The sequence below is a fragment of the Benincasa hispida genome, chromosome 10, assembly GCF_009727055.1.
Source record: "Benincasa hispida cultivar B227 chromosome 10, ASM972705v1, whole genome shotgun sequence".
Taxonomy (NCBI): domain Eukaryota; kingdom Viridiplantae; phylum Streptophyta; class Magnoliopsida; order Cucurbitales; family Cucurbitaceae; genus Benincasa; species Benincasa hispida.
In genome coordinates, this window is record NC_052358.1 from 53,942,108 (window position 1) to 53,959,840 (window position 17,733).

The following is a 17,733-nucleotide window of genomic DNA, read 5'->3' on the forward strand; positions in this document are numbered from 1 at the left end:
TATAGTGTGAGTCAATGTCATTGCCCAGTCAAGTACTATCCAGTCTTTTGGCCTTATTAGTATTAACAGTAAAAAACCATGAATTATTAACTTGGGAGCGACCGATCATCTTATTAGCACTTCTGATCAATTTCTTTCATACTGTCCAAGTGCTGGTAACGAACAGATTAGAATTGCAGATGGGTCATTTGCACCAATTGAAGGGAAAGGACATTTATCTTTATTTGAGGGTTTAGTATTGCATGTTCCTAAGATATCATATAATTTGTTATCTATTAGTTAAATTACAAGAGATCTGAGTTGTCAGGCCGTTTTTTCACCTGACTCTGTTTTATTTCAGGATCTAAGCTCGGGGACGATGATTGGTACTGCCCGACACAATAGGAGGCTCTACTTCCTGACTGATGGTGCTTCCTCTAGGAATGATTATAGGACTAGTCTTGTTTCTTTAAATTTTTCTACTTCTGAGAATGATTTTTTGTTATGGCATTATCGCTTAGGACATCTAAATTTTCAATACATGAAATACTTGTTTCCGCATTTATTTTGCAATATTAATATGTCTTCTTTAAACTGTGATGTTTGTATTCGTGCCAAACAGAGTCGTGTCTCCTTCCACTCTCAGCCCTACAAACCATGCATACCCTTCACCTTAGTTCATTTTGATATTTGGGGTCCCTCACCAATCACAACCTCCACAAGGAAATGTTGGTTTGTCACCTTTATAGACGATCACACTCGGCTTACTTGGGTCTTTCTTCTCACTAATAAGTCTGAGGTGTCGTCTTTATTTCAGCAATTCTATACCACTGTGGAAACCCAAGTTAATGCCATGATTGGTATTTTGAGAAGTGACAATGGGCGGGAATTCTTTAATACCTCCTTCTAGGACTTCCTTGCCTCCTAAGGGATTATCCACCAAAGTTCGTGTGCGTACACCCCCCAGCAAAATGGGGTAGCTGAGAGAAAAAATTGTCATTTGGTGGAAGTTACCCATTCCTTAATGCTATCCACATCACTCTCATCTTACCTATGGGGGGATGCCATCCTTACTGCGCTCACTTAATCAACCGAATGCCTTCCCGAGTCCTCAACTTTCAAAATCCGTTAAACTGTTTGAAAGAGTCTTACCTAACTACTCGTTTAGTCTCAAATGTTTCGCTTCGGGTATTTGGCTGTGTTGCCTTTGTTCATTCTCACGATCCAAACCACACGAAATTCACCCCCCGTGCTAAAAAATGTGTCTTTGTTGGGTATCCACTCCATCAACGTGGGTATAAATGTTATCACCCATCATCTCGCAAATATTTTGTTTCCATGGATATCACCTTCCTTGAGGATCATCCCTTCTTTCCCGTTAGCCATCTTCAGGGGGAGACCTCTAATGAAGAGGCTAACTGGTCTACGTATGCAGTTCCCTTAGAGTCATCTCCGATTCCCGAGCATGTTGGCCCTGTCCTCCCTACCAATCAAGTCCTATGGATAAACATACTATAGGAAGAATCTCAGGAAGGAAACGGTGCCACATGTCGCATCTCCGGCTCCGGTCCATGAGTCAGACCCAGCATCAGGTACGTGTATTCCTGAAATTAATGAGATTAATACTTGTGTTGAGACTAACGGTTGCAGTGAGGAAAAAGAAGAAAAAGGTGCTGACAGCACCACTGTAGCAGATGGAAAGACGACGATGAATAGTGATCCGAAAACAGTTCTAAAAAGTGTGAATGATACTAGAGATGATGATTTAAAGGGGACTTCTGAAGGTGAAACCCAGGCAGAGGAGACTCTTGATCACAGTGGGAAATCTGACAGTCTGGAAGAGCACGATGCTTCCCTCAATCTTCCGATAGCCCTGAGGAAGGTATTCGGTCATGTACAAGGTACTCTATGCATAGTTACATGACGTACAGTAACATGTCATCTGAGTTTAGGGCCTTTACCACCAGTCTAGATACAGGGATGGTATCGAGTAGCATACAAGATGCAATGAAAACTTCTAAGTGGAAGCTGCTGTTATGGAGGAGATGAGGGCACTTGAAAAAAACGGAACATGGGATCAAGTGATCCTACCCAAATGGCACAAGACAGTTGGGTGCAAATGGGTCTTCACTATAAAGTATAAGTCTGATGGAACGATTGACCGATACAAGGCCAGGTTAGTTGCCAAAGGATTTACTCAAACCTTTGGTGTGGATTACTCCAAGACATTCTCTCCCGTAGCTAAGCTCAATACTATCCGAGTATTACTGTCAGTTACAATGAACAAAGATTGGCCCCTACATCAACTGGATGTAAAGAATGTCTTTCTCAATGGAGAACTTGAGGAGGAAGTCTACATGAGTCCTCCCCCTGGATTCGAAGATCAGTTCAAACACCGAGTCTGCCGACTGAGGAAGTCACTATATGGGTTGAAACAGTCTCTGAGGGCCTGGTTTGACAGATTTACCACCTTTGTCAAAGGACAAGGATATACCCAAGGGCACTCAGAGCACACACTGTTTACAAAGAAGTCAACTTCAGGAAAGGTTGCAGTTCTCATTGTGTACATTGACGATATTGTGCTTTCTGGTGATGATGATGATGAAATTGTGAGACTTAAAGCGAAGATGGCCAAAGAATTTGAGATTAAAGACCTTAGGAAGTTAATATACTTCCTCGGAATGGAAGTAGCTCGGTCAAAGGATGGGATTTCAATGTCCCAACGAAAATACACTACTGATCTTCTAAAGGAAAAAAGAATGACTGGGTGCAAACCTGTTGACATCCCAGTTGAATATAATTCAAAGCTTAGTAATATAGGTAACAGTGTCCCTGTCAACAAAGAAAGGTATCAGCGGTTAGTTGGGAAATTGATCTACTTATCTCACACGATACCCGATATATCATATGCAGTTAGTATTGTCAGTCAGCTTATGCAGGCTCCTTATGAGGAACACATGACAGCAGTTGAATGCATCCTACGATTTCTGAAAGGAACACCAAGTAAGGGGTTAATGTTCAAGAAGTCTAATAAACTTTGCATTAAAGCCTATACTGATTCCAACTGGGCAGGGTCTGTTGTTGATAGAAAGTCAACATCTGAGTATTGCACATTTTTCTGGGGTAATCTAGTGACTTAGAGGAGCAAGAAATAGGGAGTTGTGGCCAGAAGTAGTGCTAAGGCTGAGTATCGATCCATGAGTTTAAGGATATGTGAAGAAATCTGGTTGATGAAAGTGTTGTCAAATCTTCATCAAGGTAATGAGCTCCCAATGAAATTGTTCTGTGACAATAAGGCAGCTATAAGTATTGCGAATAATCTAGTTCAGCATGACAGAACAAAGCACGTTGAGATTGACCGACACTTCATCAAGGAAAGACTTGACAACGGAAGTATATGCGTTCCTTATGTTCCCTCAAATCAGCAAATTGCAGATGTGCTCACAAAAGAGTTACTCAGACAAAACTTTGATTATTATGTCAGCAAGTTGGGTCTCATTGATATTTACGTCCCAACTTGAGGGGGAGTGTCAAAAAACAGCTTGTTACCCTAAGGGTATTCTAGTAATTTTATGTACCCTAAGGCTTCCCACTGTCTATTTATTTGGCTTATTCTCTTGTACTTTGTGTATCAAATCTATAATAAAATATCAGTCTCTATCGTGGTTTTTTCTCCCTGATCTAAGGTTTTCCACGTAAATCTTGTGTTCTTTTCTTCTCTTTTTTTCAACACAGACCAACGTTTACCTGTAGAAGTGGTGGTTAGTGATGGACCCTAGACATCACTATGGACAAGGTTAAAGGGTCTAGATGGTTTGTAGGGCTGAGAGTGAAAGGGAACACGACTTTGTTTGGCCTGGATACACACATCACAATGTAAGGAAGATATATTAATGTTACGAAACAAATGTGGAAACAAATACTTCATGTATGAAAAATTTGGATGCCCAAGACGATAATGCCATAACACAAAATCATTCTCAGAAGTAGAAAAGTTTAAAGAAATGAAATTCGTCCTATAACAATCCCTAGAGGAAGTATCGTCAGTCAGGAAATAGAGTCCCATATCGTGCCGAACAGTGCCATCGTCTTCCCCGAGCTCAGATCCTGAAATAAAACAGAGTTGGGTGAGAAAACCGCCTGACAATTCAAAACTCTTGTAAATTTACTGATAGACAATAAGTTATATGAAATCTTTGGGACATGCAGCACATCACACAACACTAAACCTCAAACGGAGAGAGATGCCCTTTTCCAGCAACAGGGGCAAAGACCCATCTGCGATTCTGATTCTTTCATTGCCAGCACTCGAATAGTATGAAATAAAGTGATCAGATGAGCCAGTTAGATGATCTGTAGCTCCTGAGTCCACAATCCAGGATTTTTTACCATTTATACTAATCAGACCAAAGGACTGAGCTGTACCTGAGTATGCAATAGCACTGACACCAAAGTTCTGGTCATTCAACTTTTCTCCAATAATGAATCCTGCAGAATTTCCCATTGATCCAAACAACAAATTTGCAGTAGATACAGTGTGGAAAGAATTTACCAGGTTTTCGAAATACAATGGAAGATTAGTGGGTGGATCTGGTTGAACACTTTGCGAGTTTGTGCCAAGAACCGTTCCTAAATTCGCAATATGTTCCTGAAGATAAGCAAATCGCCTTTGGACCTCATTAGGGAAAACACCTATAGATTATCCCATTGCCCGTAGTGTCGTTCAAAGCCGCCGGATTGAAGCTGTGAGTTGCGTTGCTGCTGTCGAACGTGGTTGGACCAATTGGCGGTGGCTGCTGCTCAACGGAAATGCTACGGCTAGTCGTCTGCAGCAGTGGGTGCGAAGCCGTCTGGAAAAGCTGGCGCGACTGTCTGTGCGATCCACGGATAGGCTGAAGTAACTGGATTGCCACTCGTCTGATTGTCGAACGACTGGGCTAGATGCGACAGATTGAGCGGCTGGGCTGTTACGACTTGGATGTGCTATCCGACATTGTTCTATGGTAGAATAGGGTCAGCTGCACGGCTGATCTGTTGAAGAAGACGAGGCAAGGCAGCCTCCAATATTGTTGGACAGCCACCTGAATAGTGGCAGTCATCTTGAGATTGGTCGTTGAAGGGGACTCATCAATGGCAACTAGGGTTTCGTCGCCTAGCTCTGATACCATGATGAAAATAATAGACGAAGAAGAAGAACACAAAAGGTTTACGTGAAAAACCCTAGAACCAGGGAGAAAAAATCACGATAGATACTTATTTTTTATTATTGAAGTTGATACACAAAATACAAGGAGACTACTCAAATAAATAGACAAGAGGAAACCTTAGGTCAATGGAAAAATTACAAATATGCCCCTAGGGCAGTACATCTATTTTTAACAAAAACCAATACGCACCTTCTAAAAAATGGCTTAAAAATCTGGTTCATCAGTGATTAGAAAGTAGCTGGGGCATTAGTCAATCCAAAGGGCATTACCAAGAATTTTTAATGGCCTTCATGTGTCCTGAAGGCCGTCTTTTCCACGTTCGTCTCATGCATTCTAATCTGATGGTAACCAAATTTGATATCCAATTTGGAGAACGAGAAGGTCATTAATCCGTGTAGTTCGTCTATCAACTCCTCAATCACCAGAATAGGAAATTTGTCTGCCACAGTGGATTGGTTCAGCTTTCTATAATCTACACAAAACCTTCATCCTCCATCCTTTTTTTTAACCAACAACACTAGGCTGGAGTAGGGACTGTGATTGGGCATAATGATTCCTGTCGTGAGCATCTCCCTTACTAATTTCTCAATCTCGTCTTTCTGAGCATGACTATATCTGTAGGGTCGCACATTAACCGGAGGTTCCCCTTAGTCAATATTCTATGGTCCACTGCTCTTTTTAGGGGAAGGACAGTAGGGGTCTCAAAAAGCTCCTTGATCTTCTCAAGTACAGACCGGATGCTCAAGGGAATGCCCTTCTCTTCCTCTAGTTTTCTCCCTTCTATAGATTCGTCATTGGACTCTGGTTCCAAATGTTGAAATTCGACCAGGAACCTCATATCTTCTTCTTCCCTTTCGTGAGTGATTACCTTGAGAGATACCTCTGATGTGGTGAGCATGGGGTCTCCCTTTAGTATTACCTTTTTCTGCCCTGATGTAAAGGTCATGTTGAGGCTTGGCCAATGTACTTCCATATACCCCATGTTGCATATCCACGTCATGCCCAAGATTACGTCTACCTTGCCCAACTCCAAGGGTAAAAAAATCTTTTGTCACGGTTAGCTCCGATAGCACCATGATCACTGCTCGACAAATGCCCTTCCCCTTGATAGCATCCCTGTTCCCCACTATTACCCCATAGTTAGAGGTATCGACAACTGCCAAACTTAATTCTTCCACCAGTTTCTTGTGAATGAAGTTGTGGGTAGCTCCACAATCAATCATCACTACCACTTCCTTTCCTGCTATCAGCCCTTTCATCTTCATCGTTCCCTTACCAGATAATCCGAGAATGGATCGTAATGAGATTTCCACCCCTTCTATTATCGCCAATGCTTTGACCTCTGGTTCAGTTTGTTCCTCTTCCGGTAGTTCCTCTTCTAACGCTTCCTCTTCCTGTAAGATCAATAGATTGACCTCACGTTTCTCCTTGGACTGGCAGCGATGTCTCGGTGAATACTTCTCGTCACAGCGAAAGCATAACCCCTTTTCCCTCTTTTTCTTCTCTTTCAGAACCGTTAGGCGCCGATAAGGCCTATCCTTCTTCTGCCCTACTCCCTTCTCTGGTATAAGTATGTTCTTTATGTCATTTTCATTAGTTGTCTTTGTTGCGGGTTAGGCCCCGAGGGTATTAGGATGTTTTGTTGTGCTTTTGTGGCCGCCATCGAGGATGGGCTCATTACTTCCTTTGCCATCTAAAGGGCTAGATTTCTACCAGTCATTGCTCTGCCTTTTTTCATACATGCTTCCAGGCCCACTGGTTGTCTACTTATGACCTCTACCCTTATCTCCAATGATAGACCGTTTAGAAATGTCTCCTCTAACACATCCTCCGGAGTGGCCAGAATCGGGGCCACATACGTTTCAAACCTTTTCCTATAATCCTCGAAGGATCCATCCTGCTTTATACGAAGTAATCGAGAGAGAAGGGTACCTTCTTGGGTCGGCCAGAAACGATCGTACATTCGTTGCTTCAAATCTTCCCACGTTCGGATGGGTCGCCGATTATGAGCCCATCGAAACCAATCCACCGTGTCCGATGAAAACACAATGACCGATACCTTGATATTCTCTTCATCCGTCAGTTCGTGAATCTCAAAGTAATGCTCTGCTCGATACAACCAAGAATCAGGATGGTCTCCATTGAAGGTTGGCATCTCGAGCCTCTTGTACTTACTTCGATCGATGGTTCCTTCGTGTGGTTTGTTGCGCGAACTCTCTCCTTCCTCTCCCAGTTTGTCATTCTTTGATTTTTGGGTTCCTATCGTGACTTCTGAGTTCTCCTTGTCTCGAACTTCCACTAGATATTGCAGCGTGGTCGTCAGCCGTTCTACATTCTTCCTTAATTCATTCATCCCTTCTCATAACTCCATGATTCCCCTGGTATTGCTATCAAACTTCTCCTCCATTTCTCGCTTCTTCTCTGCCCTTGTCTTTCCCAGGTTGAATGCAGCTCTGATACCAATTTGTTAGGTTCCTATTCATGCAATCAAATAAACCTAACAAGTCCCAAGAATAGAACAATGTTCTAGCCAATTTTATTTATAAACTCAAGGGAAAATTACAACGGAAATCGAAGAAGAACCATATGAAAACCAAGTAAAGAACTACAAAATTTTCGGCAGCTCAGCAGAGGCTGGATTCCCTCACAAGACATGCTTGCTCACCTCTCAAAAGACTGCCCTCACCCTCTACGCCAACTTCTATTTATGCTCACCATCCCACCTCCCTTCTAACCGAATGGACCCCACCATTTAACAACATATAGATTCTTTATTCTCTGGTTCCCCCCTTTTCTTCTCCTTGTGTCTTCTTGCCCCTATGTCTATACGTATTTATGATTGGAGGCCTCACACGTTGAGGATGAAAATGAAAATTTTAAACCAGGAGATAAAATTGAAAAACAATGTATGTTTTATACACTTCAAGGACCAAATACTATTTAGTATGATACATATAGACGCATGCAGACGCTTGACTCTCACATTAACCAATAAATAAAAGAAAATGTTCTTTATTTAGTATTCAAATGAAACAAAAGAGAATCTTTCAAATGAAACTTACTCATCAGAAGTTATAAGAACAATAGCAGAAGGGAATTTGTAGAGATTTGGGCAGTTGGTATTCGTATTCCCAATTCGGAAAAATGGCATGACATCTTCAGAGGAAAGAATAACACCAGCATCTCTAGATATCAGAAAAGCAGCACAACTCTGAATGATGTCTTCAGGTGCAAATAGCAAAATCACCGAATCACCAGAAACTAGAAGCCTGAAATTTACAATCACTTTGAGAAAGGATGTGAAACACAAGTAAAAATTGAAACCATAAAGCTTGAGAAACTGGTCGCCAATTTGAATGTGTGCATCTATTATGAAATTAAGGGTTGTGGGGCAGGGAGAAAAAGAAAAAAAATACAAAAAGTATACCTCACCTTGCAGGAAGAGGAAGTCCTCCACGAGCAAATATCACAGGTTCAGATATAGCAACAAGTGTTTCTTTAGTTCCATCTATATTCGAGAAAGCTTTTCCACATAATATTAGCATTGAACGCTCAATATCAGCAGCTATGAATCCACTATCTCCTCCAGTTCCAAGACCAATTGAATTCCCCACCCCTGGGCTACATGGTAAAAGTGAAACTCAACGAGTATAAATTAAGAGCTCTTCATCCTTTGTATCAATCAATAAACAAAGACACTGGCCGATAACACTTAATCTAAAAAGCTTATATGTGCACACATCATATGAACATGCTAATGCATAAATGTAAAAAGTATAGACACAATAAAGAATAACATACATATATCAGGGGTGTGAAGCAATTAAAGTTTTGTATAAACCTCTTTTGATCAATGCAAGTCACTTTCCTTTTAAAAATAAATCTTTGGCCACTGAAACAATACTTTTCTGTAAAACGTTTGGTAACAGAAGATAATTTTGAAGATGTTCCACCATTCTTCAAGAACTCTGCACTATAGCCAATTTGTGGAAGAATTTAAAATATTTCAATTGTTTCATGTAATTTTCACACTTTTCTTCCAACTTCGCTATGATTTTTCATTCTGAGTATTTGAGTCAGTTTGCAGGTATCGCAACTCATCTTTCAACTTCATACATATAGCCACTTGATTTCTTAAACCAAAAAAAAAAAAAAAAAAAAAAAAAAAAAAGTCAATATTATTGGCCAAGATTTTATCAATTGAGTGAAGGTTTATTAGCGTAATACAATCCTAACAATGAGTCAGGGACTTCAATTAGAAAGATGTTAGTGATTGTTCAATACTCAGAAAATAAATACCAAACTCATCCTAGATTCAATTAATTTCTTGGCCTTAGGTGGAATTCGCTTTTGTAGCTATTCCTCTTCATTCATAAACATTGAAATAAAGAGATTTTTAGTTATTTAACTTCTTGGAGGACGAGGCTATCTTATTTTCTTCAATCTTCTCTAATACATGTTCCCATATTACAATAAATTGCTTCTTGCCAAAAAAAAAAAGAAGAAAGGAAAAAAAACAGGGCACATCTGGAGTAGCCCATTAATATACAAGGAAAGAAGTACCTTATAGATTCGGCAGCATAAACTGTCAAAGGACAAGAATCGTGAGAAATTGCCCGGGATGGAGTCTCCCATATAATATTTGAAAATGCTAACACAGAAGAAGGACCATCACTTATCATTCGAATATTCACATTACAATTTGTTCTTGGACCAATTACACCGTCATGAACATAAATATTTGAGATGGAAGAAATGTGACTTGTGACCTAACACAACATACAATATAAAAATTGAATGAGAGGCGAGTATGTTGACAGATTAAAAGGAGATTTCAATTTTGCATGGCCTTGGCCAACAATGGACTTTGCCCAAGAAGATCGAAATGAAATTCAAATTGAGAAGGATAATTTGGTGAAGAATTATTTAAAAATCCAAAGGACATGCAACAGTCTAACCAATTAAAAGAAAAGACCATCTTCACGTTTGAGTCATGGTTGTTGACTGTCGTACAAAACCTAATGCAACATGAATGAAATAATGACAGTGATTTCCAAGTAAAAATGCATAGAAATCCAGAAAAAGAAAACTCCTATTAGGAGTAAAAGAAACATTCCTCAAACTGCCAAGAAAGAAACTTAAAGGGAACAACCAAACCAAGCACTCACCCGAATAATTCTAAAATAGCAAAGATTTCGACAAACAAAAGACCATCCAAAGACAAATTTATCCTCCAATAAGCTCAAAAGTCTTAGAAAAATCTAAATGGTTCCATCTGAACAAGCCCCCAAAAGAAACAAAGTCACAAAGAACTCTTGCATGCTTGCAAAAACCAAGGGATATGAAAATCACTTTAACCTTCAAAGTAAGATTGTCAGGCCATAAAGCCCAAACTGAAACTAAAGCACCAATTTAACCAAAGAGTTCTCTTCAACTAATGGTTGAGATAGAAGCTTCAACCACCTTATTGAAACACAGAAACCCCATAGCAGAATAGAAGAACGAAACTAACAGTTAAGCAGCATGAATATGCGACACGGATATGGTAACATTTTTTAAAAAATTTAGGACACTGACATGACAAGAACACGTTTATGACAACATATATTTTTTAAAATATATATCATTTTTAGACAAGAAGGAAATTTAATGTCAATGGGTTTATTCATTTATACGCTTAAAAAATTAATTTGATGTATTTCGCTCTCAAATTTTATTATTTTGGTCATATATGTGTCGATTTGATATATGTAACAAGTGTTTGATGCATGTCTACTAAATGTTGGTCCTATTTTGACTTTATACAACTAGTGTTTAACACATATATTGCACTAACAAGTGTCCGATACGTGTAATATGTAACAAGTGTTTGATGCATGTCTACCAAATGTTAGTCCTATTTTGACTTTATATAACTAGTGTCTAACACATCCATTGCACTAAAAAGTGTCCAACAAGTGTTGGAGTGTCGACACGTGTCAGACAAGGACATGCTAGCCAAACATAAGTGTCGTGCTTCTTAGGCTAACAACCAACCCTCCAAGGGAAATCTTTTATACCAAAGAGGCCCTCGTGTCAGACAAGGACATGCTAGCCAAACATAAGTGCCGTGCTTCTTAGGCTAACAACCAACCCTCCAAGGGAAATCTTTTATACCAAAGAGGCCCTCCTACTAAAAAAACATCTTCAAAGACCACCCAAAAAAGAAAATGAAATGAATGTTGAACCTTACCAACATTGAAAAGACACTTTGAAATGCTCCCACTTCCTCTAAAAATCACCTCAAAACCTATCCTCCTAAAAAAACCTTTTTTCTTGGCTTTCTTCTCCTCTCTCTTTGAAGACTCTTTTCAATTCATTCCAGGAATGTTAATTGGAATAATGATGTAGCTATCTCCTACTTTCAGCTATCTTAGAAATTTTCTGGGAATCATTGGCTTCTTTATCTAGGATCAACAGCCTTGAAGCAAAATAAATCTGCATCATTCACTTAAATTGAACATATCAATTATCAATTTTTTAAATTATTTTATACTAATTGTAGGAGAAAATTCATTATTTTACCATGTAAGTTGCACGAGCGAGTCAAATTTAACCTAAAAAATTGAATTTTAACAAGTTGAACATTGAACTAGAATAAGCAATGACAATGAGAGTAATACCCTTTATTAATTGAGTTACTATTTGTAGGAGACTTTTGGCTGGGCATAAGGCATTTTTGTTGCTCTAGGAGGTTATTATTATACCTGCTGCTTGTTAGGGCTGTATAGGGATTTATTTTAGCTAGGTGTTAGGTTTGGGCCAATTTTAGCAGTTCCATTCAAGTACTATGTTGACTAAATTTTGGATGATCCATTTAGTGGTTGTTGGAAATTTTCAAGCTTGGTTTTTAGAAGAATAATAATTATACTGCATAATACTTATACAAGTTCAAAGTTCAATCTGATGGAATTAAAACTAAGATTAATATTCACTCATTTAGCTAAGTATAGGTTCAAAAACTGGTGTGACGGTAAAACTACCTTGTCACATCCCTCCCAAATTACCCTTTTAATCTGGATGAGGATATGACCGTGGTAGTTACTAACCCTACTGTCAGTACCCACCACCAAAGCCTTCTATTCTAAATACCAACCTATTCAACACATTAGTAGTATATGCATACAGCAAGCCTCCCTTAAGGTTCTACAAAGATACATAAACACATGCATACAACCATGACTTAACATCTACGGAAAAATATTCCCAAATGGCCTAAAACATTCCTATCAAAGCCCTAGTCCCTCCCAAAACATGTGTACATAAACAAGCCATCAACCTAAGTTCTTCTGAACAAGCCGAACTTTTCAGTGGCAAGCAGCAGCAGGATCAACCTTGAGGAATCTGACCGCTACCTGAAAAAATACATTTGAAAATGTGAGCTAGAAGCCCAGTGAGTGACTTAATACAAACATAAATCTCATGCTTAAATTGAAAGCTCGAAAACATAATACTGGAACTAAAATGTACCAAGCAACCGTGTATATAAAACCTTTAAAACCATCATTAAACATCATTATTCCTTAGTTGAGAACCAGCATACATCGCTCTAGCTCCCAACGTCTATTATTGGCCAAAAGACCCATACTTTGGCCTCCCCTTTGCTGGTATATAGCCTAGGAGACCCATACTTCGACCTCCCTTTATCCTTAGTTGAGAGTGAACTACTAGATCTAACCTCAACATCAACCTTAGTCGGGAAAAACCCTTTTATTCAATCCCTCAACGTCAACCTTAGTCGGGGAGAACCCTTTTGCTCAATCCCTCGACATCGTATTACCAACATGCACGTGGTGTTTTCTATGTACCGTCAACACCTTCGGTACATTTATTCAGATACCTTCCTTACCTTCAGTATCCGGCTCACTTAAACTATCAAGTTCTCGAAGAGCATTTAAAAGAATAGTTTTCAAATATAGCATAGAAACTCTTTAGGATGCCTTCCCTACCTTCAATATCCCTTTTCATTATGTTTAGAAATACCACCGTCTGTACTTTGACAATCTTAGGTATTCAAAACACAATACATCAAGCTTCATTCAACCTTAACCCCAACGCATGCTTCATACTTTGTGAAATAAGTTGGCTTAAAACACACTGAACCAGCTTGTAAAAACCACTAGCATGCATTAGACATGGAAAACATACTTGAAAAACCCATACACTAGTAAACATCATGAAAATGGAGTTACTAAAACATGCTGAAAGTATTTGAACAAGATAACATATTTAAATCGTGTCAATTTTTATGGAAAACATGCTTTACTTAGCATGAGAAATAGCTTCAAACATATGTTGCTTGGCACTTCATTTGAACACTTACCATGAGAAATAGCTTCTAAGAAATCATAGTTTCTAAATCATTAAAACATTAAAGCATCACATAGTCACTCACAGCTCGTTGGCCTCTTAACGGATTATACGCCTTTCCTAGCTCTTCTTGGCCTGAAAGGACATAATTCCCGGTTAACTACGTAGAATTCTTAGCAAAATACCACAAATAGTTCATTTCCTAATGGAACTTTCATTATCAAAGACAGTTTTACTAGCGATATCCTCATGAGCAAGATTCTCCTCGTGAGCGAGATCAGCGAGATCCTCATGAGCGAGATCAGGCTTTTCCTGGCAGACTTTCATCCTAGCGATATCCTCATTCTCCATATCTCGCTATAACTCTCCATGGTGACCTGTTTGCTTGTTCTTCCCAAGCTGCTATCTGCTTATGCACAGATTCTCTGATACAAATTCAAAAATTTATAACTCAAAATCTAGACCTCTTTTGAAGAAACTTCCTTCTACAAAATTGTTTAGAATTGAGTTAACTTTCTTACCTTAAACTTTCAGCCAAAAATTTCTTATAGTTTGGCCTCGAGCTTCCAATCTTCACCTCGAGCCCTGATTAATTCGTGATTCTACCTCCTCTGCACTTTCTTCACTTCTTGTTCATCTCCTCCTGAAATCTTTCTCCGACAAGACAACCTCGAAAACTAGATTCTCCCAGCTTTCAAATGGCACCGATTTTACTAAATTTGCTCAGGTAGATTGCCGAAACCACGCTTTCGAAGTTCCTCTTCCTTTTAATCTTCCTGCCGCCTCCAGAATTCAAGGATTAACCGCCACGTACCAAACCAATAAATGAGTTTTCTTATTTTGTGTTTTTCTTTTCCTTTCTCAACAACTTTTATAAATAACATGGTTTTTCACTTATTAGATATTTAATATATCATTCCTTTGGCTAAACATGCTTGTTTAGGAAACTTAGAATTCGGGGTTTACACTTAGCTACACAAGAGCTTATTTCTTCTTGCTTCCATCCTCTATCCCTCCTTAAACATGGCTTCATTTAACTCATTAGAAGACATTATATTACTTACTCTTGCTTAAAGTGATTAGGGTTCGGGTTTTACATACCTGGTGTAAACTATTGGGTTTTTTTTAACCTATTTTGGGCAGCATTTCAAGTATCTTTCGGCTTTGGCACTTGGGGCAATTTGTAACTATGCAGATCACATAATCTCATCAACATTATGGTCCTTAGTGCATTTATCTACTAAACAAAGAAGTCTACTATCCTGATATTTCACCTAAAAATATACAGCTGATGAGCAAATTAGGACATAAAGATTGCCAAAAGCTAAAAGGCATGCCTGCTTTAAAAGTTTAGTGAATTGTGGCTTGGAGATTTCTGATGACTCTCGAAGTGTGTGGCCCCTAACATGAACAGGAAACCCTGATAGCAATTCTAAAAGGGGAAAAGAAGATTTAACAAACAGAAAACAGTATAGAAATGCAAATATATATATATACATCAAGAAGTGAACATTTATGAATCTACCTGCGGCAGCTGCACCCTTCTGGAATAGTTCACTAGACTTCAAATTTTGAAAAACCTGGTCCAGCACTAGCACACCTTTCCCAGCAAGAGTGCAATTAAGACCATAAGAGCGCCAAAACCCTCCCTGCACCAATGAAAGGGAAAGAGCATAAGGGGGTTTCCTCAAACAAATTTACTTTTACATCGTACCATTAATATTTTATTTTATGACATAGTACAAACAAGAACTGTTTTTCAATTATGCACCACTTCAGGCCCTGCCTCACAATTCTACATGAGACTCTACACACCCCCCAATACCAGCTAGGAAACAAGAATAGTTCTCTTTAATAGAATTCCAGTTGAAAGCTCGAACCCGAGACCTGACCAACTATAAACAAGATATTATTTGTTGTCGGTCTTCTAAAGAAGGTATGTATATGAAATGTTTGTTTCAGTAAACAAAATCATGTCAGTTGGAGAAAACATTACGTCTGGAAAGTGACGGACGAAACTTAAGGCTTGTATTTTAAGGCAAATTTCGTAATGACATTAGCAGATGCAATCATCAGCTAACCAGATAAACGAAGCGCAGATTTATCCAAAAAACCTAAGCAATTATAAAGCATTACTAAATGAAGAAAACTTGAAGAGTAAAAAAAAAAAAAAAAAAAGGTTATTGCAAGAAATTTCATATCGGTCCATGTAAATTATGTCTTAACGTTTAACTTCTGAACCAAACTATTCATTTCAATAGTCAACAAAGATGCATTTGCAGCTTTAAGATACGAATCCCTTAACCCACAATTCTAATTAGCCGATTGGGAGCCTCTAACCAATGCAAGTGATCCATAATCAAAGACAGAGATTATCAAACGATTCCTATTAACAATTGCAGATATGAGAACAGAAGTCAGCTGAGAGAGAGATAAACTGACACATTGTGGTATTCGCAAGACGATTGTGAAGAATTGGATCTGGAAAATGCAGAGCGAGCTAGAAAGTTTGCAATCATCTGCTCAAGCAGAGGGGTTTCTCTTTGTCCTAAATATCGCTTGCTCTGAAGTCCGCAGGTCTTGATTAAACCTTGCTAGAAAATTTGGAAACATGGCGCCGTTTGTTTGTTTTTAATATGAAATTTGGTTAAATTAGCAGTTTAGTTTATTAAATTCTAAATTTTTATCTAGTAGTCTAATACTTTTAATTTTAATAGGCGCATATTCAAATTTTTGTAAAAAAATTAATTGATAATTGATTTTTTAGAGATAAAAATAACATTTATGTCTAATTCAACGTTAAAGTCTCATTTGGTCATTCCTCTTAAGAAACATTTATGAGACGTTAGGACAAGGACTATCGTAAGACTATAATAACTAAGGGGTGGAAATGGTTCGGTTCGGTTCAGTTTGATGGTCAAATCGAACCGATTTATTGGTTCAAACCAAATCGAACCAAATAGCATATATGCGGTTCGGTTCAGTTTCAAATTCGGTTTTGGCCTTTTTAAAAAATCCATGTTATATTTTTTTAATTAAAAACAGTTCAGTTCTGTTTTAAATTCGGTTTTGTTCTTTAAATTAAAAGCGACTCGGTTATATATATATATATTAATATATATATATATATATATATATATATATATATATATATATATTATATATATTAGTTAAAAATTGTTCGTTCGGTTTCAAATTTGGTTTTCGAAAGTGAAATCGAACCGAACTGAATTAATTCGATTTCAGAATTTCTTCAAACCGGATCGAATCGCATTTTTCAGTTTCACTGAGTTTTCAGTTTGGTTCGGATTTTAGAAACGAGCCAGTTTTTGTGGTTTGAATGATCACTCCTAATAATAATCACCTCTTGCTATAATAAATACTATTTCAAAACCCTCAATTAGCTACAATCAACATTATTACAAAATCTTCATTTGCTACAATATTTACTATTTCCTACCATTTTTACTATTTTATATTTATCATTTTTTTTATTTTTTGTTACAGTGCTTACTATTTCTTTCTCAAACTAAAATAGTTTACACCTTAAATACATTTAACCCAAACTAAAATAATCTATACCTCAAACACAAATTATTATAATCCAACTATAATAACCTAGGACTATAGTAACTAACTCCTTGCCCCAAACGCTCCCTTAGACCTCAAGCTAAATTCTAAAAACAAAAACAAGTTTTTGAATATATTGTGGTTTTAACATTCCTCTTGAAAACAAGTTTTTTGTAAATGTCATAAAGTGCATGTTTTTACCTTTCATTTTGTTACTTTTCATAAGTAAAAGAGTTGATAATCATGACATTTTGACCTCGTAATGTATCAATTCAAGTAAAATGACGAAACTGAGCATAGTTGAATCAGCATTTGAATGTGTAAACCATGAGATTTGTGGTTCGAATTCCCGTACCCCAAATTATACTAAAAAAATAAAGTAAAATGATTCAACACATGTCTTTAATTAGTTTTAACCAAGTTTTAGGTGATTCAAACCACTTTTATGTACATTTACAGTATATTTTGGTTTTTTAGCAAAAAAATGATTTGATACAACTGCATTGTGCCCTCGACCAAGTCGGTATTTGTTTTGTAGTCTCTCAACTCTTGCTAGTTTTGCAGTCTACAGCCATTTTTCAACTTTGCTTTTGGCCTTCACCAAACAATTTTGGCCTATATATTGTTG

General features: G+C 37.9%; 1 protein-coding gene across 9 annotated transcripts in view; it reads right to left on the reverse strand.

The window, feature by feature from the left end:
• LOC120087827 overlaps positions 1-16,146 on the reverse strand; it is a 36,840-nt gene extending 20,694 nt beyond the window's left edge. For 3 of the 9 annotated variants that reach the window (XM_039044758.1, XM_039044755.1, XM_039044757.1), the window contains exons 1-8: positions 15,978-16,146; positions 15,061-15,184; positions 14,057-14,318; positions 13,621-13,960; positions 12,505-12,580; positions 9,750-9,955; positions 8,619-8,807; positions 8,249-8,455 (exon numbers count right to left, since the gene is read on the reverse strand). In XM_039044758.1, coding sequence (XP_038900686.1) covers positions 8,249-8,455; positions 8,619-8,807; positions 9,750-9,868 — 515 coding nt within the window. In that variant the 5' untranslated portion in view covers positions 9,869-9,955; positions 12,505-12,580; positions 13,621-13,960; ... (1 more) ...; positions 15,061-15,184; positions 15,978-16,146. Of the gene's footprint in view, positions 1-8,248; positions 8,456-8,618; positions 8,808-9,749; positions 9,956-10,544; positions 12,581-13,620; positions 13,961-14,056; positions 14,319-15,060; positions 15,185-15,977 lie in introns of all 9 variants that reach the window. The other 6 variants (XM_039044751.1, XM_039044752.1, XM_039044750.1 and 3 more) reach the window with 6 other exon arrangements.
• Between the last annotated feature and the right edge of the window lie 1,587 nt (positions 16,147-17,733).